Here is a 25,338-nt window from a genome sequence, read left to right as displayed (position 1 = left end):
TGGCATGAGACAAACTCGATAGCTCAGTGGTAGAGCGCCTGACCGGAGAACAGGAAGTCGCAGGTTTGATTCCCGCTCGAGGTTGTGAAATTTTTCTTTCATACCATGGCATGATTGTGACTATAATAGTATTTAAAATTCAGACGTGTATACGTCACCAAACATCGTAAGATGAAGATTACATTTGTAAAGTTTCTTTCAACCCATAAGCAGTGCTGACTAGATCAGACTCTATGGACAGTACTCTATAACAGAGTCACCAGTATGAAAGGATAATTCCAAGCCTTTGGCATGAGACAAACTCGATAGCTCAGTGGTAGAGCGCCTGACCGGAGAACAGGAAGTCACAGGTTCGATTCCCGCTCGAGGTTGTGAAATTTTTCTTTCATACCATGGCATGATTGTGACTATAATAGTATTTAAAATTCATTAATATGTCACATCAACGGACGTGTATACGTCACCAAACATCGTAAGATGAAGATTACATTTGAAGTTAAAATGCTAAATACCAACTTGGCTTATGTTTTGTAAAATTTTCACTTTCTAATTGTATGCTGCATAGGCTATAGAGACACAGTATAGTGGAGTTTCGATTATCGTCACATTTGTTGACTAGTGTTCGCTATTTAATACCATTAAATTCTGTTATTGTCGAAATTTTACTAATAGTCGTTTTTACTGGATTGTGTATTGGTAAATTTCATCTGGGTGTTGCATAGTTTCAAGTAGCCAGCGACACATCTGAGTATGTTTTCAGTTTCATTGACCTAGTGTCCTTGTGATGTGGGTATTAAGAGCATGCCAGCTGTTAAATTCAATGTCAAAAGTCTGTAAACAAACATGATGTCTCATCAAAACATGGACTCTGTGTTTATTAAATCAATGTATGATTGTGTGTAAGGGATCATATTTCTTATAAGTAATGCATAATTTTGTTCAAAGCTAACCTAAAATAAAGATGTTTGGTGCTAGGGTTGTATTTTTAGAATGAATTGTTCAGGAATATAATATGTGGTGATTACTTTCACGTGTTAATATTGAACTAGGTATTTATAAACTTAGTTCAATATTAACACGTGAAAGTAATCACTGCATAATATATTCCTGAGTGATATAGTGTTAAAAGTTGTGTAGTCAAGATGTATAACGAATTGTTGCTGTAACATGGGTTTGAATGATTTGATTGTCATCATTTTGATAATAATGGGTGCAGTTTTGTGGAACAAATTAATAACAGTATTCAAAGCTCTACTGTATTATGATAGATTGAAAGATCTCTTTCGAGATTTTAATGAAAATACATATTTTTAGCATCTCTTGTTGTCAAAAAAAAATGGCCACTGTTGCCTGTTTGTCCATCAATAAATTAACCTAAACTAATTATTTCATGCATTTTATTCGTATTCACTATCTACTTATCTGTTTATCCTGAATTAATGTAGATGAAATGTAATCATTCTTTCTGAAAAATTAATGTATCTTTAGTTTAAAAAGATAGACTACACAATATGGGGATTAGGTATACTGTATCAAAATTTATACAGCATTAATTACATACCGGTACGTCTTTATAAAGGAAGTCAGTTGTACTAGGTTTAAAAAATACGACTGTTGTGTGCAATGCTGGAATATATGACTTCATGTATATCTGTGTAGTATAGTCTTAAGAATTGTTCCTCACTGTGACTCAAGTGGTAGTAATGTTGGCTATTCATGTTAGGTTAACTCAGGTTAGATTTCCTGTAGCAAAGTGGAGATTTATCTCCCTTCATAAGGACTGTTGTCTTTACTTTTGTTTGTTGTATGTTGTCTTAAGTTACGATCTTGTCATGCTGACCATGTGACCAACAGGTTCCACTGCTTGTGGATGCATAGTGTTGATTTACAATCTGCTGTGAAGATGGGATAGTCCAAAGAGCACAAATATAAAAAATAAATGAGTTAAAGGAAATTAATTACAAAGAGTAATATCATTGGCAATATGATAAGCCTACATGATGAAACAATTTGCGAAACACATTATATGTATATCATTATGACAATGTATGTGTTATCGTAATGATTCTATTTCTAAGGAACTTCAGTTGCTTGCAGTAAACGAAGGAATTAATGTTTATCTATCCTGTATTAGTTCTGCTGAAAACTTGTAACAGATTATTAGGAATGTATTACATTTGAACTTGATCATAGCATCATCGAAAAGACTAAAGAAATTATATTAAAATAAATGATTATTGCTGTAAGAAAAATTAAGTAGGTACAGTAAATAAATTCCAAGACGAAATACGTTCACAATATTACGTATTTTGTTCACTACTTTAATTTTTTTTTTCTTTTTCTCTCTGCATTTTTTTTTCTGGTGGTATGGTGTAGGAGGCCTGTTTGCCTTAATCGATTATTTCACTAAAGCAATGCCTTTGACTGAGTCAATCGGTAGTCTGTTTCTTTCACCTATTCACTGTGCTGATAGCAGTGAAAAAACTCTCTCAACATTAGCGTTGTATGCAGAAATAGAGTAGAAATATTCCATTAGTTTCAGCAGTTCAGAAAGATAGTTTTCAGGCTTGCTACATCTGGAATACCTTGTCATTGCAAGACAACGTTTCAAAGGTAGAACTACACTGTTGCAGAAATTGTTTCAAATTATATGCCTGGTCAAGTGGTCACAACACTTTGCATCATCTATTACAATACCTTTTTCACTCAAAAATTGAATAAACATTTGGACATCTTATGTCTACTGTCAGATAGCATGGTCTATTGGATAACTATTATGTCATAAAGAGTTGCGGTTAATTCCACCGGACAGAAGATTAAAATATTGTAGGAATGCCCAGGATTTTCTGGATGTCTTGTAACCCTAGTCGAAGGGTCCTTTTTGACAAAACATATCCATAGAGCCCAATGCAAACAATAATAATAATAATAATAATATTGGTAAGAAAATGTCTGAAACAAGTTCCATATGGATATAAGCCCTAATATGCAATAATTCAAAATAACAAATTTACTCAACATTTTATTTTAGATACCGGTAGAGCAACTCATAAACAAACGTAATAATTAATTGCTTCAGATAATAGCCTGGAAGTACATAGACATATGTCATAGTATACTTACTTTCTTACTTACTTATTGGCTTTTAAGGAACCTGGAGGCTCATTGCCGCCCTCACATAAGCCCACCATTGATCCCTATCCTGAGCAAGATTAATCCAGTCTCTACCATCATATCCCACCTCCCTCAAATCCATTTTAATATTATCTTCCCATCTACGTCTCGGCCTCCCCAAAGGTCTTTTTCCCGCCGGCCTCCCAACTAACACTCTATATGCATTGGATTCGCCCATACGTGCTACATGCCCTGCCCATCTCAAGCGTCTGGATCTAATGTTCCTAATTAAGTCAGGTGAAGAATACAATGCATGCAGCTCTACGTTGTGTAACTTTCTCCATTCTCCTGTAACTTCATCTCTCTTAGCCCCAAATATTTTCCTAAGAACCTTATTCTCAAAAACCCTTAATCTCTGTTCCTCTCTCAAAGTGAGAGTCCAAGCTTCACAACCATATAGAACAACCGGTAATATAACTGTTTTATAAATTCTAACTTTCAGATTTTTTGACAGCAGACTAGATGACAAAAGCTTCTCAACCAAATAATAACACGCATTTCCCATATTTATTCTGCGTTTAATTTCCTCCCGAGTGTCATTTATATTTGTTACTGTTGCTCCAAGATATTTGAATTTTTCCACCTCTTCAAAGGATAAATCTCCAATTTTTATATTTCCATTTCGTACAATATTCTCGTCACGAGACATAATCATATACTTAGTCTTTTCGGGATTTACTTCCAACCCTATCGCTTTACTTGCTTCAAGTAGAATTTCCGTGTTTTCCCTAATCGTTTGTGCATTTTCTCCTAACATATTCACGTCATCCGCATAGACAAGCTGATGTAACTCGTTCAATTCCAAACACTCTGTGTTATCCTGAACTTTCCTAATGGCATATTCTAGAGCAAAGTTAAAAAGTAGAGGTGACAATGCATCTCCCTGCTTTAGCCCGCAGTGAATTGGAAAAGCATCAGATAGAAACTGGCCTATACGGACTCTGCTGTAAGTTTCACTAAGACACATTTTAATTAATCGAACTAGTTTCTTGGGGATACCAAATTCAATAAGAATATCATATAAAACTTCTCTCTTAACTGAGTCATACGCCTTTTTGAAATCTATGAATAACTGATGTACTGTACCCTTATACTCCCATTTTTTCTCCAATATCTGTTGAATACAAAAAAATTTGATCAATAGTCGATCTATTACGCCTAAAACCACACTGATGATCCCCAATAATTTCATCTACATATGGAGTTAATCTTCTCAAAAGGGTATTCGACAAAATTTTATATGACGTCAACAAAAGTGATATTCCTCGAAAGTTACTACAATTAATCTTGTCCCCCTTCTTAAAAATAGCTACGATTATGGACTCCTTCCATTGTTCTGGTAGAATTTCCTTTTCCCAAATTGCAAGTACAAGTTTATAAATTTCGCTAGATAATGCGCTTCCACCCTCTTGTATTAATTCTGCTGGAATTTGATCAATACCTGGAGACTTGTACTTTTTCAGATTTTCTATTGCAATTTCGACTTCAGAAAGTGTGGGTTCCGGTATAAATGGCTCAGCAGTGTGTATTTGAATTTCGTCCCAACCATTTCTATTTGGCCTATGTATATTTAGTAGTTGCCCAAAGTAGTTTTTCCATCTCTTCAACATTGAATGAGAGTCTGCAAGCAAGTCACCATTCTCATCCTTAATCACGTTTACCCTTGCCTGACATCCGTTTTTAAATTCCTTTATACCCTTATATAAATCTCGAATGTTTTTATTCTTACTATTTGTTTCTATCTCATTCAGCTTTTCCTTCAAGTAATCTCTCTTTTTATTCCTAAGTGTACGACTAGTATAACGTAAATAAATATAAGCCGAAAAAATAATGTACTAGTGTATGGATACTGATGATCCCCTGTGGTGGCTAAGTGGTCAGACCTCCAGCCTGTCACGCTGGCGACCTGGATTCGAGTCCCGGTCATGTCTGGGATTTTTCATTGAAAAATCCATAGTGACACTTGTGGTGGACAATGTCGCAGTTGGGGTTTTCCTCGGGGTTCTCCCTTTTCCCCATACTAGGCATCTACATCATTCTGTCACCATTTCTTCATTTTGTCATCATTGCATAGCATTCCCCAATTGCCGGCTGGTGACACACAGAGGGGGCTGGTCTAGTGATAAGGAGGTGTTGCCTGCTCGAAACCTGGGTAAGCAGCAAATCTTAGTGTAGTCAGCCAGTGTGTGTTTGGGAATGCTCCTAGCTTGAGTGTTAGCACAATAGATCGTAACAGATCGCAGTGCTGGGCCATAGTGCCTCCTTCCATAAATTCGAATTCCGTGGATACTGATGTCATGACGACAATACTGGACTCCTGCTCCAAAGCTGTGCTCGGGAGTGGGTTCGAATCCCACTTGGACTGATTACTTAGGGGTTTTCCCAGGTTTTCTCCCACTGTGAATGGGCAAATGTAGGTAATCCCATGACGAATCTTTGTGTTCATCTCTCCATATACCATCTCATCACCAATTTGACTAATGCTGGATAACCACACAGTTGGTACAGTGTTATTAAATAACCGATTTTAAAACAGGACAATAGGCTTACATTAATAATATTAACTTGGCCTTTTACTCGCTAGTACCATACTCACTTACAGAAACTGCCACGTCCAGAGACAAGCTTAGACTCAGTTGTTGGTGAAAAGCTAGGGTGACCAACTCTTCCGTATTTTTCAGGAACTCCCATAATTCAGCTAATTTTTTTTAATCCTCCTGACTCCCGTATTGATATCCTAATCTTCTCATATTTTTCTTTATTAATTATGATTTCCAATTTTTTTGTGTAACATAATAATAATAATAATAATAATAATAATAATAATAATAATAATAATAATCGCTAAATGTATTTAGATATAAACTGACATTAGTATCGACAGTTTAGTAGGTACCAATCACAGAAATTCTGTTCCAGTGATCTTGTAATGTTTGTATAACTGTATGCAAGTGTGAATGTAAAGAGCTTTTTTCAGCTTCAATAGCAAGATAAAAAAAATTAAATTAAATGTTCTGCAGCAGCCTGTTGACTAATACAAATAAGTTAAAACTAAGAAACATGTCTATTTTTAAATATTACTATACTCGGTATTGTGACCTAACTCACATTTGTATTATAATGAAATAGATATTTTTATATTATTTAATATAACCCATTCCATCAATGAATCTTTGCTTCTCATCCTAAAAAATTGCGCTAAAATTTATCGTGATCAAGTCTCCCATATTTTTGTGATCAGAAGTTGGTTGTCTTATGAGAAGCACCACTCCTCATTCTCTTACTTAAACATATAGATCTGAACTATTAATTCCAGTAAATATTGAGCATTCATTACATTTTTTTTTGTTTTCTGAGTTTTTGCTATTTCATTATACTAGGTTCCACTGTATATCATGTACTCTGAATTTCTCCAGCAATGAAAAAAGTTCCGATCTCTTTTGAATAATTATTTCCTTCCTGCTGATTTTGAAGCAGTCTTAATGTGTCCTCAGCGTTGTACATTATAACCATGTCTTTGTTGTTTTGGCAGGAATGACTTCAAATAATCGTGCACCTTCAGTGAGGAGTTCTGCACAGTTCACTCGTCACGTATCTTCAAATCATTCAAGTCGACCAAATCATCAGTCTCGCTGGCCAGTGAATCACGTGTCTTACCAGAAGGAATTCAGACAGTACGAACAATGCTTCAGTACTGGGTAGGCATTTCTCCTACATATATTTAAGAAAATGTCATAATTTCCATTTCACTCAGAGAAAAAAAATAGTAATTACAATTTACAGTCTAGATTGGCATTTCTCTCAGCTTCACGTGGGAAAGGCTGCATTGATAATATTAGTGGCACAGTTAAGCAAAGAGTAAGAGAAGCCAGCAGAGCCAGAAGTTTTGTTTTAGGAATTCGTACATAGGTTTTAACTTAAACATGTCCGGTATCTCAGCAATATGAACCAGTAAACAGTGAGTCATGGCTATAATATGCATAGTAAGAAACAGTGACTAATGACAATTAACGTACAATTGAATTCAATGCACATCACATAATGTCGTGCATAGAATACTGATACTTGACAGTGTTTTAGGAGCTACTTCACAGTACGAGGATCTTACAGATAAGAGAGAGGGGAATTATATATTCCTTGTGCTTGACAATGAACCTTTTTATAGATAATGTTCATGTAATGTATTATTTTTTCTTTTTTCAGAGATTGCCCACCGGTGAACATTACAGGAAATAACATAGCCCAAAAGGACTCTGGATATTTGCCTCTCCAGAGTTATCCCAAGCCAACTCACGTACCTGGAAATCAGCTAAGTCCCAATACTCAAGGACACACTGTGTACTCAGGAGATCCTGTGGCAGGAGGTGGCATTCAGGAAAGAAGACAAGTATCGCCACCCTTACATATCAACGTCTGTGGTCAGGTGAGAGTTTCTTGTCCGTCATAATGTGAATTATTACATTATGTTACATGTTATAAAATATGAAGACATGTTTAGTAATAATGGAGAATGGAGCAAATATAACGAACATTTGCTGCATTCCAAAAATCAAAGGAACAATAAATGGCATTGTTTTTGGTTCTATGTAACAATAATTGGGATCAAGATTTTGAAACTGATGAATGATTTTTGGAAGTAACAGTTCGTCACTTAGCAAAGGATGTAAATTTTAAGTACCAGAACTGTAATAAAATATAATTTTACATTCTTCACGTAAGTTTATTTGCTGCTTTTGGACTTAGATTTGTAATTTTTCTAGAAGTCTTGTTGAGCAAAATATGTTGAAGATATTTTCTAGATAGATTTAACTTCATACAAAGGTCATTCATTCCAAGATAGTTCGAAATTAGAGAGAGAGAGAGAGAGAGAGCGTGAGTGAGTGTGTGTGTATTTTTTTTTTATTCTTCTTTCCAAGCATGTTCCATTACACAATGCAATACTACATGCTAATAGATTAGCCTACATATTACAATATTGCTAACTGTTTCGAATACAATGAATACACATTATTGCTAGCCTATTCTACTTTCCTTAAATTTACTATTTACAACGTGTCAACATCTATGCTACTGTTGAAACTTTTAAATACAATGTACAACACTATTTTACAGCATATTCTGTTTTTCCATTTACAATTTTTTTAAAAATCAATACTATTGTTAATTCTTTTAAAAACTTTGTTTAGATGTGTACTATTTATCAAATTAATCTATTTTTCTTAAATTTACTATTTACAACATGTCAACATCTGTGCTACTGTTAATCTTTTAAATACAATGTACAACACTATTTTACAGCCTATTCTGTTTTTCTATTTACAAATTTAAAAAAAATCAATACTATTGTTAATCCTTTTAAACACTATATTTAGAGGTATACTGTTCGACAAATTAACCTATTTTCCTTGAATTTACTATTTACAATGTGTCAAAATTAATAATTTTTGTGAACTTTTTGAATGGTTTTGTATATTTATTTACTAAGTCACAATTGCTCATCGGCCAGTGGCCGCGGGCTATAACCACACTTTTTCTGAGGCTTAGTCTTTGTTTATTTAGTAATTCACATTCCCAGACCAGGTGATCAACAGTTTGTGGACCCAGTGTACAAGGACATGTCGGATCATCCATGATCTTAAATCGATGAAAATACGATCTTAGTTTCCCATGACCTGTTAGGATAGTAGCTATTGTCTTCGCGCTACGAGTTGGCGCGGGGAGTAGATAGGTGGGATGGGGGAAGTTTACGCTACACTCTGACCTGAAAACTTCGTCCACTTACTTGGCTACACGGGAACGGAGTCAGACATAAAAGATTCCGCATCTTCGGTGCTGTCGCTATGACTATCATTATCACATTTTTCAAAATTTCTGGAGTATGATCTGTCCATGATAATCGTCTGTTTATGTTCCAGCCGTGTATATTAATTCGAATCTCTCAACAAAGCCATTAGCCCCACCGCCCCCATCCTGATGGACAACAATGAGTGTTCTAGACACATTTACGGTAGTCAAAACTCCCGTACCATTTTTATCCTGCCAGCACTTGGGAAACATTAAATTGGTAGGCCTATCTATCCGCATTTCGTCCAGATACAAAATCGGTTTTTCCACTTTCCTAAGCTTTCTTATTTGCTGTAGATATCTTCACGTATTCTAATTTACAGTGTTTTCCTCATTTTTTTTTTTTTTAGCTGCACACTTCTTCCACCTGAAATCCTTTTTCTTCAGTATTCGTCTTAATGTTGTCTTTCATTTCAAATCAGTTTTCTCTTGTAAAAGGGTAGACGTTTGTTGCAGCTTGGTACTATTTTTTTACTTGTTATTTAACGACACTGTAATAACTACTAGCTTCTTCAGTGTCGATTGAATTGATGATGACGAGATGGTATTTGGCGAAATGAAACCAAAGATTCGCCATAGATTACCTGACATTCGCCTACCGCTTGGGAAAACCTCGGAAAAAACCCAACCAGGTAGTCAGCGCAAATGGGAATCGAACTCACTCCCGAGCACAACTGCAGATCAGCAGGCAAACGCGCTACCTCCTCAGCTACGCCGGTGGTCCTATTTCTTTTTCAAATAAAAATTCTGAATTATATCTTTTTTGTCAATCTCCCGTCGAAGTCATCTACATTTGCGTTTCGGTAATCTGGACGTTTACATTTTTTTTTTCTCCCTCAGGTGTCGACAACGCACTTTCTTCTGTGCAGTCTTTCATTTCATTCCTTATACGCTGTATTGTTCTTGTGGATAGATTAGAGTACTTTTCTACCTTTGCTGTAGGTTTCGTAAGAAGAATGCAAAGGCACTGTTGTTCTTTTTCTTCATCACAGAATTATTTTGCACTTCTAATAATATTCCTTTCTTCGCTATAGATTGGCAATCCTTGTTTCCTCTTTGTCGACATATTTACAATAAACAAAAAACTGCTATAAACCTAAATAACAGTATACAATAACATAAATTCTATTAACTATATTATTATCAACACTATTAACACGAAAAGCAAAGGATAACTAAAGCAATACAAGATTTGTGGTATACTGAAAACAATTGTCTTGTTGAAACTAATAAAACACTACAGTAAAAACCCCACTATTATTTTCACAAAGTCGCAAAGACTCATAGACACGTGCAGTAGATGTTTGTGAAACAGGAATATTGCAGTGAACAGCGCGGTGCGCATGCGCGACTGTTTCCCCTCCGCCCCGTCTAAGTACTTCAGCCGCCTTCTCCTGGTGTGACAACAGTAAGTTTGGATACATGTGTAGTTTCTTAAACAATCTATCCGATAAACTAGGGAAAACCATCTTGTTAATTCACCCTTGGTTGAGGTCTCATTCACTTTGCCACACTTGTACACCATGCGTGCGTGTGTGTGTGTGTGTGTGTGCGTGCGTGCGTGCGTGCGTGCGCGCGCGCGCGCGCAGGCGTGCTGGTGACCTTTAAAACAAACCTTCTAGATTATCATGACATTGAGATTAAGTTTCGTTTATTATTGTTTATAGGTAGTTTAATGGGAAGCCCCTGGGTCTTACATGAGCAAGTCTATCATTATTCTGTAAACTCCCTTTTTTTTTTTTTACATTGCATCTATTTCGAAATGTGAAACGACTCAGATGCGTTACTACATTATTCTGGAGCTGTTTATTTTAAGTTTGTATGAAATCTGTTTATTTTGTTAGAATTTGCTGATTTGTCCAGCATATATAATATCGACTGTACACATGTCTCAGAATTTTTATTTTGTTTTCTGTTCTTAAATATTCAGTTTGGCATTCTTCTGTGTGTTTCTATGAGCAATTGAATTGTATCTCGGGTGACTTGTCTACCCAATCTGAAATGGGTTTAATTTCAGAATTTTTCGTTCCATAACTCATCTTTACAAGTTTGTCTACCAACCAAACTAAACAGCTCATGAGTACATTGGAAATGAATACTTTAAGAGCCATCATAGGCAAAACTAGACTGGCTAGAGTTAGGAACTAGGATGTGAGAGAGGAATGTGAGGTTGTAAATGTTTTGTGGCATTGAGAGTGGACTGATCATGGTGATAGAGCCAACAACTTCAAACTTATTAAAGCAGCAAATGACTTAAAACTTAGAGGAAGAAGAGGAATGTGTAGAATTTTGAAACACAAAAGTGAGGAGGGGACGTGACCAATAATTGACAGACTCTACGCGAAGACAAACAGACACATGTCTATGTTAAAGAAGAAAAAAAAAAATAGGAAGCATAACTGTTAAATATTTATAATGTTTTGTTTTTTTACTGTGACTTAAAATCTAATGAAATATACTTTGGTTTAGGAGAGTCCTCTGAGGGGAGCTTCCCTGCTGAGTCTCAGTCCCACAAGCATAGGAAGTAGTGCCATGGATGGACTTCCTCATTCAGGAGGTATTGGTCTGGAATTCTCCCCACGCCGCAACACAGGGGGTAAGATACTTGTGTTAGTGTATTAATTTACATTTCAGTTATTAAGCAATTACCAAAATTACAGTAGACATTGTCCAATGCAAATAAAACACATGTATACAGTACAGTATAAAAATTGATTAGAATTTTAGTATTTTGAATTCAAAATATTAATTTGTTATAAAGTGGAAGCACAATTAGTCAATTACATCAATCAGTCAATTAATCTTCGTAATGTATCCAGCTGTTTGCTGACAACATAAAGTCCACTATAGTCCATTGTAGTCTATTCAGTTTTTGTTTTTCATGAGGAATGAGGAGTTTTGATCGGTGTTCATTGTAGATGCCCGTTGCTAGTAGCCAGAGTTGGGGGTATAGCCAATTACATAACTTACACTTAAAAACAATAATATACATAATCTTTTCACACTATCATCAAGACTTTTGAACAATTTTAATCCGATAACATTAAATCTGTTTTGAGATTTACTTCTGATAGGGTATATGAAACAGTGATTGATTTCTGGTGTAATGCATATGAATTTCACTTCTAACCCTCTGGTTACTTGCATGTTTTTTATACTACATAGACTCTAAAAAATATGTAGGTTAATTACTGTAAGAATCTTAAAGTTAATAAAAATTGGTTTGCAGTGTGCTCTGAAAGGTGATTTGGATATTCTAATGTTTTTTTTTGCACCAACGAAATGTAATTAATACTGCTAATATTGCCCCACAACATAAGGCCATAATTTATAGTGGTTGGAAAAATGCATAAAAAGCGCACAAGACATAATTATCAGATACAACACATTTCGGGCTCTCTAGGAAATATAAACTCTAGACAATTTAGTACACACATCCATTATATGTGGGGTCAAGGTCAATTTTCGATCAATCTTTATACCTAACATTTTGATTTTATTAAAATTATTAATTTTTACATCATCATTCTCATACTTCAACCTACAAATAAGATGTTGGGGTTTTTTTCCCTCATTAAATGAAGGTGTGAGAATGATATAGTCCTAAGCCGCATAGACAAAATTTTACAGGAGAGTGTTAAAGGTTTAGAGTCCAATGCTATTATGTGCGGTATCATAATTTCTTCACCTATATTTAATGTCATTTGTTGAGTAATTTTATAATATTTTAATAGTAGCTTTCTCATATGTGTAAAAAGTGAACTCGCACAGAAAGCCATTTTTGTTAAAAGTGTGACTTTGGACTATCTCATTCTCACCCCTTCAATTACAAGACCATTAGCTCTAAACCAGTTACAAGCTTGTTTCATAGTTATTTCAAGGTAGCTCAATTCAGCATGAACACTCAAGGAAGTAGTATCATCTGCAGGCATGGATTTACTAATATTTTTTGATAAATCATTTAGTATAAGAATGAAGGGATTTGGATCATTCATCACAAATTTTTCGTCACTAGGATGATTCGTAACAGGATGATTCGTATCACATTACTAATTACGGATTAATTATATTTGAAAAACTAAAAGAAGAAATTGTTACTCTACTTAATAGATCATTGATGCCAAATTTTATTTCGTTTGATTACGAATATGCACTTTTGAGTGCCATTGGAACAGTCAACGATTGCTGGATGTCTCTTTCATCTTGTTCAAGCATTCTGGGGACGTATACAGCTTGAAGGAATCAATGAAGACTATATGCGAGAAGAAAACAGTGAACTTCGAGTTCATTTTCATTCCCTTATTGCCTTAACATTTGTTCCTGTAGACGATGTGACACTTACATTTGACCAGCTGCGAGAGGTGGCTGAGGAAGAACTGCTCCCAATTTTCGACTATGTGGAAGACAATTTCATTAGAGGTCGAAGACGCGGTCATGGGAAACAACAACCTCTTTTCTCACAGAACATATTATGGAACTGCTATGATAGGACCTTAATGGAATTACCAAGAACAGCAAACACCTGTGAAGCTTGACATAGACGACTTAACCTTTAAACGGGAAAAGCGCACCCCTCACTTTATCATCTTCTATCACTCCTTCAGAGAGAGACGGCAGAAATCAGTGTGGAAATAGAAAGAATGGCAAGTGGCATGTCTTCACACAAGAAAAAGAAGAAATACGTTGACTTAAGATAAAAGAATTAAGAGAATTGTTGAAAAATATGGGGAGTACAAGGATAGCGATAATATATTGGGGTACTTATGGTCTCCTGGACATTAACGTAGCAGGAAATTTTTGATTTTTATATATTGAAAACATAGACTAATAAAATTAATCAGATTTTTAAGATTACAATATTCATTCATTTATATTGACAGCAAGTAGTACTGTGACCAAGTTGTCATTGTAACGAATATGTCACATGTTACGAAAAAATACTTGTAACCAACTTACCATTGTGACGAACAGGTATTGTGGCAAACAGGTATTGTGACCAAATTATCATTGTGACGAACTGCCAGTGACTAAACTGGCTGGTGACGAAACGTCCTAGACCCAATAATGAAAAAAATGTGGACCCAATGCAGATACTTACGGCACATCTATTTTAACCTTTGCATACTCTGACCTTTGCATATCCACAGACTGTCTGTATTCTGATTTAAAAAAACTGTAGTGGAATACCACAAATTCCATAATGTAGAAGCTTAGTTAACAACACTTCATTGTCATCACAATCGAATGCCTTGCTCAAGTCACATACTGTAATTACTTCAAAATTCTTATCTTCAGAAGTCTGTGTTACATTATTAATCTATATTCTTAATTGCATTAATAATATATCTAGCACTATTGAAATCAACTGCAAATCAGATAATATGCCATATTCATCTAAAAATTTACAAATCTGTGATTTTACAATTGATTCAAATAGTTTTCCCATTATAGGTGCCAGGGATACAGACGATAATTTTTAACCTGTGTTTCGTCGTCTTTTTTTTTTTTTTTTTTTAAATAAAAGAATTACTCTTGCAATCTTAAGTGAGTTAGGGAAAATACCCTCATTCAGACACCTGTTAATACAATAAGCTAAACTAATGATAAAACTATTTCATGTATGACCAATTTTTTAATATAATTACACATTTTTACTTTATGAAGAATTCATTTCTGACACAGCATTAGTACCTGTTCGCTATAATTTTATAAAAGTTTCTTCATGGAAAGTTAGCATTACTAATGTATAAGGTTACGAATTTGATGCATTACCATGATCCTTAGTTTCATGCCTTTCAAAGAAACAATATGTATTCATTGGTTATTGATTTCACTGAAATAATAAAAACACCTGGAGTTGAGCAACGATTTGACATTGTGTTACAATCCATTACTTATGCTTTGTTGCATGATTGGCAACTCTGTACTTCAAAGCGACAGTCAGGACAGTACTATATTTTCGAAAGGAAGATTAGACTTAGACTAGTCCATCAGAATGAGAGGGGTGTTGAAGTATTTATTCTGAATTCGTAGAGAAAAATACTGTTAAAATAATAAAACAATAATTTTAGCTTTTACTAGATTATATAAATGTTTATTAAATGTGTATATTTTCTTTGTAGGAAAAATACAATTTTCCAGAAATCCTGATAGCAAACTAAATCTTAATAAGTAAAATTATCATTTTTTTTTTCAATCAATCAATTAGTCAGTCAGTCAGTCAGTCAGTCAGTCTTCTTAATGTATCCAGCTGTTTGCTGAGAACATAAAGTCCACTGTAGTCTATTCAGTTTTTGTTTTTTATGAGAAATGAGGGGTATTTTGATCGGTGTTCATTATAGATGCCTGTTACTAGTAGCCAGAGTTGGGGTATAGTCAATATATACTGCAGGGCTGTGTCTTCTGCAACTGATACTGATGATTTTAATTTACTTCTTTTGTGGTTTATGGATGGACAGTATAGAAGAATGTGTTCCAGATCTTCATCATGATTATTACACCACAGACAAGTAGGATTATCAGAAAGGTGAAATCTGTGTAGGTACAATTGTATGATAATGTGACATGTTCTGGCTCTTGTTAAAAATGTTTGAACATGTCTGGGCAAGTTTTTGTACATTTCCAGGTCATTTGGTTTCTTTTGTACGGACTGTAAAATTTTTCCTTTGTCAGAAGAGAGGCAATTGTTGATCCGTAGGTTTATAAAATGAGACTACTGAAGCAAAAGCACTGGATAGAGATATATAATTTTTTTTATAATAACTGAGAATATTTTTATGATGAATTTCTTTTAACTGCGCAACACATCATCCCTGTTAAAAATTCGTTGTAACACAAGTATAATATTTTATAAGACAAAACATGTAAATTTTGTCTTCATTGAAGTTAGAAGATTTAAACATTTTGTGTATTTTTTTCGTATTTATCTCTGCGTATTTGGGTGCAAATGTAGGCTTTCCTTCCCCTCTCTTCTCCCTACATTTACAATAATACTAATAATAATAATAATAATAATAATAATAATAATAATAATAATAACAACATAGAATAGACTCAAATGTTTGGATAGACTGGAAGGCAAGATCTGTGTCGACCTTATTCCTTCTTTTTTCCTTTCAAAAGACTATTTCACCATTTTTATAGTGAGTTTAGAGGCTGCTCTCCAGTAACCCTAAAAAATTCGTCTAATGCAAAATTCCATACTAGAACTGATCCACAGTTCCTATATAAATGTATAATGATAAGATATGTGCGATTTGCTTTGTAATGTATTTTTTGCTTTCTGATGCAATGCGTGTTTGTGGATGATCACTATATATGTTAAATGTAAAATGGTATGTGTAAGGTCTTTGGTTGATAATATTCATGTGATAATTTTTTCTTTTATCAGAGTTGCGACTAAGTCCTGTACAAATACAACATTCACCAACTTTCTATCACACAACCAGCCAAGATGATGGTAGGAAGGTAGGAAATGTAGCTTTTGTTAAATTTTAAATAACATGATAATTTTTTAATCTACTTTTTTTTTAATAAAAGATATCTGCTGAAATGATAATAGTCATAAAATGCAGCATTTGCCCTTGTATATTTAATGTTTTTAAAACATCTTCCTTGATCACATAGTAACTTGAGATTAGACTTATTTCAACTTTTTAAGAACGTGAACTATTATTCCGTTCTAATTCTGTAAAATACGATGTCCTAACTTTTTCAGAGTGAGAGCCCATCCAGAAAACGAAGGAGAGTATCCCGTGGAGGACACCATCAGATTTTGGAACTGTCTGCCCCTGCTCCCACACCACCTCCACATCCACGCAGCCCTTGGGAACACTCAGTAACCAATCATAGACGTTCTCCAAGGCACCAGCCTTCTTCTCGCAGTAGGGGAAGGTGAGTACAGTATACATTATAATTGATATTAAAGTCATTGTATTTACTCTAGGAAATAGAAAAGTGTTTTGGCACTATGGCAAACAGTTTCGATATTTCGTAGAAATAACACTTCTTGAATGTACTTAACCAGAGAAAGTGATTTCTAGCATGCTGTTTATTTTTTTGTTGTGCATTTTGTCCTTTTCTAAACTGAATGAATTTGCAATCTTCAAACAGCAGTAGTGCAAAACGGATATTTGCTCAAAATAGGATTTTTTTCCCCGAATTCCATCATTACATAAAATATATTATATTGTAAACTAGAAGTTTCCAAATAAGAGTAGTTCAGAGCTGAGTTCTTAAATGTGAAACTCGAAAATTTCATGACGAAAATGCTTTAATGCTAGGCATAAATTGATCCAAAGTTATTTAGAAAAAGAAAATAAAAAGTTGCATTCCAGCTGCTACTGTAGACAAATAATTGTTAATTTAGTGATGAATGCGTGAACTTCTGAGGTACCACAGTAGAAATATTTTAGTGTTCAGCAGTTAGGTGACCCTCTTAGTTTTTGCATAGGCCTAGTTTTATATCCAAGGTTCGGATTCTGATGACCCAAATTGAAGACCTGAATTGACAAACATCCCAAGTCCATGGAAGTAAATCAGATTGTTCAGGAGAACAAGAAAACTACGTAGTCTTGCTATATAAGAGTTGTTGTTTAGTCAACAGTCCGAAGACAGGTCTGAACTTCACAAGTGATACTAGGCCAGGAGATAATGAGGTAGGTGGCCAGTTCTTTCTTCCTCCATTGCATATATCACTAATCAGACTTCAGTTGTATATGGACAATTTTTCTTCCTCTGACACACATTGTCAAGTGTGATGTACTGCCTGATTATAGATGTACATATCAGACAGAACCTCAAGTAAGTATTTGTATGATTAAAAAACACAGGGTTAGAGTCAGACTTGGGATATTTTCTTTTACAGGATGCTAATCTATGCAAAACACAACCACAACATATGTCAGGTAAAAAGTCAAATTCGGTAAATTTTGGATTTGGAATGTTTGTCAATTCAGGTCTTAATTGTTTCAGAAAGTTACCTGAAATATATTTAAAATTGCTTACAATATACAAAGATTGTGCGAGAACATGTCATTATGCCTGTATAATTATTTCAGATTAAGATAGACAGTAAACATATTTTCATATTAATTAGCCTCGCTTCTTATGCCCTTTGAAGCCTTTCTCTTTAAAATTTTGTGCTCCAGCTTCGTACATTTCTCTTACAGTACTGTCTGCAGAGTGAACATGTAAATCAAAACAGCCCTCATTTGCATTGTCATCACAATAGACTAGCTTTGAATTTAATTAATAGGACTTATCAGACACAAGTAGCTATGTTTGAAATATGAGCTGTTAATCTAATTTGGGGGGGGGGGGGGAGATTACTCCACCTGAAAGTAACCTGCAACAAAACATCAGGTCTAATATGTACGTATGCATGTGTGTTGGTGTTGTCACATTCCTATTTATGTCATTAGGACAAGTATTCAGTAATCAATCAATCAATCGTCTTAATGTATCCAGCTGTTTGCTGACAACATAAGGTCCACTGTAGTCTTTTCAGTTCTTGTTTTTCATGAGAAAGTTCAGTAATAATTCTAAAAAAAGTTATCTTAGTAATTTAATAAGAGAAAATATTAATTTTAGTCTCCTCATTTAATACAGATCCTTTATTGTATATAAGATTTAAATTCAATGCAGAAGTGAATGTAATTGATTTATTTCAAGGTACACCAGAACCTCTATTATCCGTGTTAATGAAGAGAGTGTACTGAACGGTTAATCGAAAAATTCGGATAATTCGTACCATAAAGATTTCATTAAATTAAGTTTCCTTCGTGGTCTTGTGTTTAACATGCTACGTAATGAATCAGAAGTTCACAAATTCGGGTTTTAAGGGTCAAGGAAATACTTTGTGATGGTTGTCTGTGGAAAGATAAGAACAGTAGAGGTCCCATGTCTAGGAGCAGTTAGAGGAGTACCTGGTCGCTCTTTGGACGGATCCCGGTGCAGACATGGCTGCCCGGAGACTGAAACCCTTGCCCACATCCAAGGTCAGTGTAACAGAGGTTTACTCCTCCGAAATGCCAGACACCATCATGTTCGATCCTTAATTGCAACTGCTTTAAGAAAAAAGTCTTGGATAGTAGAAGAGGAAGTTTTTTGCCTTGCTACTAATGGCTCCTCTAGATGTATTGACATCATAGCGTATTCCCAGACTACCAAGAAAGGTTATATAATTGATCCTACCATAAGGATTGAAACGGGGAGTAGCCAGCCGGAGGATGTCAATAAAGAAAAGATCAACATTTATTTGCCAACAGTTGATTACTTCAAAGCAAAATACCAGCTTGAAGACATTGAGGTCATTGGTCTTTTTATTGGAGCTCGTGGTGTGATTCCCAAGTTCTTTGAAAGCTTCAGGAAGACTTTTGAACTACCACAGACACTTACTGCTGACATCATAACTTCAGTTTTGAAACGCTCTTGCCAAATTCTGAGTCATCATATTCACTCCGTTTAATTTTTTTTTATTCACTTTATATTCATATATGTTTATTTTAATTTTCTTTCTACAAAATTTATGTAAACATTTAATATTGTAAAATTCATGAAGGAGAGTATACTGAGTCCTTCTAGGCTACCTCCAATGGGAGGCAGTTATTATCTTATCTTACATAATAGTACTTTATACACTTTATCCTTGTATTTTTATTAAATCGCGTACTGTCATAACGCCAATCTCGTATTCTGAAGCTACAAGAGCCATAGTTTCTCTTTTCCGAAACCTTTCAATTATTTGCACATTTTTTCGATCCTTAGCACAACATGTTTTCTGACACTTATGGAAGACATCTTGTATAAAAGTTAAACAGTACGACCACACGAAAGCATAACTACCGAATAGTGCATGGGTTTTTTCCCCCTATGCTTGTTAGCAACGAACTATAACATCTATTATTATTTACAGCCCTCCGATACGTCGAACAAGGTATCGTGAGTGTGGTCCAGTTTGGAACCAAGATGGATACCCATTAAGTCATTCACATCACCCTGCAGCGTTTCTGCAGACATCACAAGCAGGAGTGTCACACCAGCCTACAGCAGTAGTTGTGGATGTAAACCAGGTGCCTGTATCAATCCCAGTAACGCTGCCCCACCACCACCATCCTGCCCTCTCGCTGTACTCAGGTCCGCCGCCACCACCTCATCTGACTGCAGTGTGTTCTGCTGGCACCAGCACTGCCTGTCAACTGCATGGACTCTATGCCTGTCCTCAGTTTCCTCCAACCTGCCAAGTAAGTGAAGTCATTTGTTATCTTGTAACATTAATTGCTAAATTTGTTTTGTAATTGAGAGTACTCTTTAATCATATTCTTAGTTTTTAATATAAATAGAAAGATAAAGAAACTTTGAGTGACGAAATCCCACTTATATAGCAGTGAAGGCAACATGTTACGAAAAAATATCATTATTACTCTTCAGCGAATATTCAAATGATATACAGTCTGATTTTTATGTCCTCCACAATAGTGCAATAAGCGAGAACGTGCTAGATACTAGAATTGTAGTTGTAATCCTGCTTCTATGTTAGCATTAGTGTAAACAACCATTCACGAGGATTACAAATACTCTTGGTGTAGGGACAGTGGTGGACTGGTTGAAGTAAATTCAGAGAAATCAGTGAAAAGAGAGAAAATCAAATAATAATAATAATAATAATAATAATAATAATAATAATAAGTGCACTTACCCTTTCAAATAAAGTGCTGAAATGTTACCCATTCTGTCCAGAGCATAGATCAAAATGTTTTGACTGTGGGACACTTTAATTGAAGTTTATTTTGTCACTGAATTCCTTACTGTCAATTTTATATAATCACTTCTTTAGGGTTGTCTTGATATAGGCCTACTGTCAAATTAGCAGCACCCCTCCCCCCCCCCCCCAAAAAATAGTCGGGTGGAGTAAGATTAAGGGATCACAGAGGCCATAATCCTTGTGGAATTATTCTCTTTCCGAAAATGTCTCCTAACAAGTTCATTAACACACAGTATTTTTTGAGCAGTAGCATTGTCCTGTTTAAAAAAAAATAGCTGTTATTTTTCAATAAATTTTAACTGTCCAATAAATGGAACAGAACATCAGAACCGTAAACTTCGGAAAAATGGTCCCTGTAAAAAAAAAAAAAAATTCGATCCAGTTTCATTTCTTTCACTGTGTGCGGGTTTTCAGATGACCAAATTCTGGTAATTTGAGAATTAGCATAACACCGCAGTTGAAACTTGAAACCAGACTTCATCTATAAAAACGTAGAAATGTTCTAACCATCATTTCAACACCATGGTGCCGAATCTGCAACCATTGACAGTAATGTATATGCTTCTCATGGTTCCAGAATTGGTTGTTCTATCATAAACATTTTCAACTCTCGCATACTGGAAGAGACAGTCCGACACTGACTGTTATTTTTTTTAAGTAGGTTATTTTACGATGCTGTATCAACATCCCAGGTTATTTAGTGTTTGAATGAGATGAAGGTGATAATGCCAGTGAAATGAGTCTGGGATCCAGCACTGATAGTTACCCAGCATTTGCTCATATAGAGTTCAGGAAAAACCCCGGAAAAAACCTCAACCACGTAACTTGTCCCAACTGGGATTCGAACCCAGGCCACCTGGTTTCTCAGCCAGACACGCTAACCCTACTCAACAGGTGTGGATCTGACTGTTATCTGCAACCCTTATTATATTATAATAGGGGAGGGCATGTTTCCTTGCCTTTGACAGAGTCAGAAGGATACTACCAACTTCTCTGTGTATTCTTATGGCCATACTGCCTGCTGTAATGTGGAGAGATTTAAAGATCGCAGTGTATTTCTTGTAATCATTTGGTGCTTATAAGTAATTTATTGTACTGGTCACCAAGTATGTAACAGAGTGGTCAGATAATTCTAGTGATCAGTTTTCTGTGTATTCTGAAAATGGAATGGATTAACGAACTAATCTGAATTATCAACATCATCATCATCATCATCATCATCGTCGTGATGGAAAATGTATAGTGGAGTAAGACGAGGGTGTGGCCTTTCACCACTTCTGTTTATTATGTATGCAGTAAAACCTCAATTATCCATTATAATGAACAGGAAGGGACTGATAATTGAAAGTGATGGATAATCGGTTTTAGTTAGACAAAACTGTGCTGTAGTTTACTTTACATCAGTATTTTTTTTCTTATATGAAGAATGTGTGGGTAAACGGTATCCTTCTCCTGCTCCAGAAAACATAGCAACGAGTCAGCTTATTTCAAGGCTAATGATGACATAGTGCACAGAAAGTGACCTAGTTGATCTACTGAATATTAAGGAATTAAGAAAGAGAAATCAAAGATATATATATTGAGAACTAGTAGTTCTGGAAGTTCTAATGTCTAGAAATTCATCTTCACTAATAAAATCATAAAATTTGTTATTATCCACAATAATAGCTGGACTTTCTTTGGACATTACTAGTCACATTCAATAAGACTGTAAAGTACTTTTGCCTCACTTTGTAAACTAATTACGTTGTTGATTGTATTGTTCATATTCACAAACAAATATTGATATAACATAGGCCCTACATGTACAACAAAACAAATAATGAATCATTATCTGACAGATCATCGAGCAATATTCCATCTTGAGTATAATTTGCTCTCGTCAACTATGAATGGCTGTTTTGTAATTGAGTGATTTAAGGTTATTGTATGTTGTTTGTTTATTAAAAAAGAAAAAAGAAAGAAAGAAACAGATGATTAATCTGCAAAACAGGTAACCAGGGGACGGAAAATCAAGGTTCTATTGAATGAACAGGATTATTCATGAATGGAGACAGATGGATTCTGAATTCATCCCAATCATTAGAAACTTACAGACTGATGTTTTAGACCTACCACTTGCAGATGATTTAACTCTAGTAGCATCTACTGAAAATGGTCTTCAGTATTTACTACACAATTGAAACATCGTTGGAGAAAAATATTATATGGATATAAACATGGGGGAAGGGGGGAAATGATATTTTATGGGAAATATCTTGTTCCAAGTAAAATTTGCATAAAAGGAAGAAAAGAGCAAAAAGTATCTTGGATACAAATTATCATTTATTTAAACCTTCTGTACAAGCTCTCACCATGACAACGCTTTTTAGTTCTTTTAAGTATCCTGGTTATTGTATTGTGTTTCTGTTTAGTGAAGAACTTTAGATAAGGGTGCAAATAGCCATAGCAGCTGACGCGCCCTTTTTAAACCCCACTAACTAACTAACTAAAAGCTCTCAAACATTCACTTCTGTCCATAACATACATGAAGTATCAGTGAATCACACTCAGAGATGATGTCAGTATTAGTTTGAAGTACGAATTTTTATTAGAGTTACTCAATGAAAGGCACGTTTCAGTCATTGAGATTCATCAGCATTAGAACTTTCATGGGGAACTGATAGTGAAATCAGCACATTATGGCAGTGGTTAGATATGTCAGCATTATAGAAAATTGTTAAATAAAGACTGGAAAGGTTGAGTCACCTTTGCATTGCAGCGACTAGAAGAGAATGAATCTTTCGAAGATTCTAGAATAAGATGGTACATTAATCACAACTCACTATACAGGGTGTCCTATTTATCTTGTGCACCTATTATAACGTTTTTGTTTGGGATAGATATTGGAATTTTTGTTTTTGAGCATTATGTTAGAACGAGGGGCTAACATGAGTAAGGAGATTTGGTGCATGTAACTACATTATGGTACAAGATACACGTGACGTCATCAGTTTTTCAAATAGCACTACATACTTTAATCATGTTATATTGATTACACACATTAAGACGAGTTCAAAAATGTATCACAATGTCACCTTCCTAATCAGTAATAACAACAAAACAAAACAAAAACGTACTTCCAATGTGATAATGTTATGCTTTGAGAGTCACAGAAGATGTTCCAAATGGTGATCATTCACATTAACACGTTCGCTGCTGACTGTATTGTTGCAAAATCTATCCCTAGGAGCCGATTAGTTTTTTGTGTTTATTTATCATGTAATAGTGTCTATGAATAATTTTTAGCCTCATATACAATTTTCGAGTACAGACAATGTTTGAAATCTTGATGACGCATTTACGCGTCACCGCCACCGCATTAATAATTCCATTATCAGTGCCATTTGACGCGTTTACGCGTCACACTTATTTTTGTTTTTTACGTGACCGCATATTGAAATATTGTTAGAGAAAAACAAATTAGGCCTATCTTACTTCATTTGTGGTAGATTCCGAAGCAGGGATCGACACACAATCCAGGTTGTCCAAGGCAATCAGGACAGTAGAATGTTGATTCTTTTCTTCTGCCATTCTCGTAATTTTTTTTTTTTTTTTTTTTTTTTTTCCCTTCATTAGCGTGTTGTTTTGCAGGCAGGTGTTTCACAGCTGGTGATACCAGTTTGATTGTTGGACTGCTGAGTGTTGCATACGAGAGCAAATATCGTGTTACTGAAAGTCTGAAATCATATAACGAAATTCTACTCTTTGTGGTGTACCGAGGATGCAAACATTATTTGGAAGAGGTAGATGTCAATTTTTTATAGGCCTACCACCGAACTGTTTTTCTTTCACATGGGTAATACGAAAGCATTTCATCTTGCCGATCGACACCTGATATGTGGTTATATTACTTTTCAATTGCATGCGGCTTTTGTACTTTTTGCCCTCTTTATGTACTGTTTCAACAATACTGTCTTCAAATTCAGTCGAGATAAATAAGACGTCGAAATATCCACATTTTGAACTGGAGTGGCAGCTGGAGTAGTACTTGAATTATTAGATGTTTCAAAATCAGTTTCACTTTCACTATCATTCTCACTGTCACTTTCATTTTCACTTTCACTTTGGCTTTCATTTGGATTGAAATCACTATCACTGTCCGAATCAGGCATTGAAGTATTCACTAGACGCGCAATTTCGTCATCCTTGCAAGCTTATCTGGCGCACTTTTACGATTTTTTGCATTTGAAGGACCTGGAGGCGTCTCAAAATTATCATCTAATTTGTCATCTATGATTCCTCTACTTAAATGAGCGGAAGGTAATAACTAAGAATGATAATAAGTAGCAGCACCCTTCCAGTGAGTAATACTACATAACAATACAGGATAACCAAAATACAGAAGGAATAATGCGCGGGAAAGCAAGAAAACAACTATGATGTGCATACGTATCATTGGCATATGGCGGTAGGACCGTGTGACGTGTATACATGTCAAGTGGCATCCAACGTGTTAATGCACATTCGAAGGCATTCCCTGAAAAACCATATGACTGCTCAGCATGTTGCTGGTT

The 25,338-nt window shown here is 35.1% G+C and overlaps 1 protein-coding gene across 4 annotated transcripts in view; it reads left to right on the top strand.

The window, feature by feature from the left end:
- Positions 1-25,338, top strand: part of mura (murashka) — a 102,880-nt gene that overhangs the window by 29,850 nt on the left and 47,692 nt on the right. For all 4 annotated transcript variants that reach the window (XM_069841794.1, XM_069841793.1, XM_069841791.1 and 1 more), the window contains exons 2-7: positions 6,707-6,872; positions 7,378-7,597; positions 11,488-11,614; positions 16,409-16,485; positions 16,736-16,911; positions 19,934-20,261. In XM_069841794.1, coding sequence (XP_069697895.1) covers positions 6,709-6,872; positions 7,378-7,597; positions 11,488-11,614; positions 16,409-16,485; positions 16,736-16,911; positions 19,934-20,261 — 1,092 coding nt within the window. In that variant the 5' untranslated portion in view covers positions 6,707-6,708. The remainder of the gene's footprint in view (positions 1-6,706; positions 6,873-7,377; positions 7,598-11,487; positions 11,615-16,408; positions 16,486-16,735; positions 16,912-19,933; positions 20,262-25,338) is intronic.

The sequence above is a fragment of the Periplaneta americana genome, chromosome 12 (assembly GCF_040183065.1).
Source record: "Periplaneta americana isolate PAMFEO1 chromosome 12, P.americana_PAMFEO1_priV1, whole genome shotgun sequence".
Lineage (NCBI taxonomy): Eukaryota > Metazoa > Arthropoda > Insecta > Blattodea > Blattidae > Periplaneta > Periplaneta americana.
The sequence above is the reverse complement of the archived record's forward strand: the minus strand, read 5'-3'. Positions and strand labels throughout refer to the sequence as shown.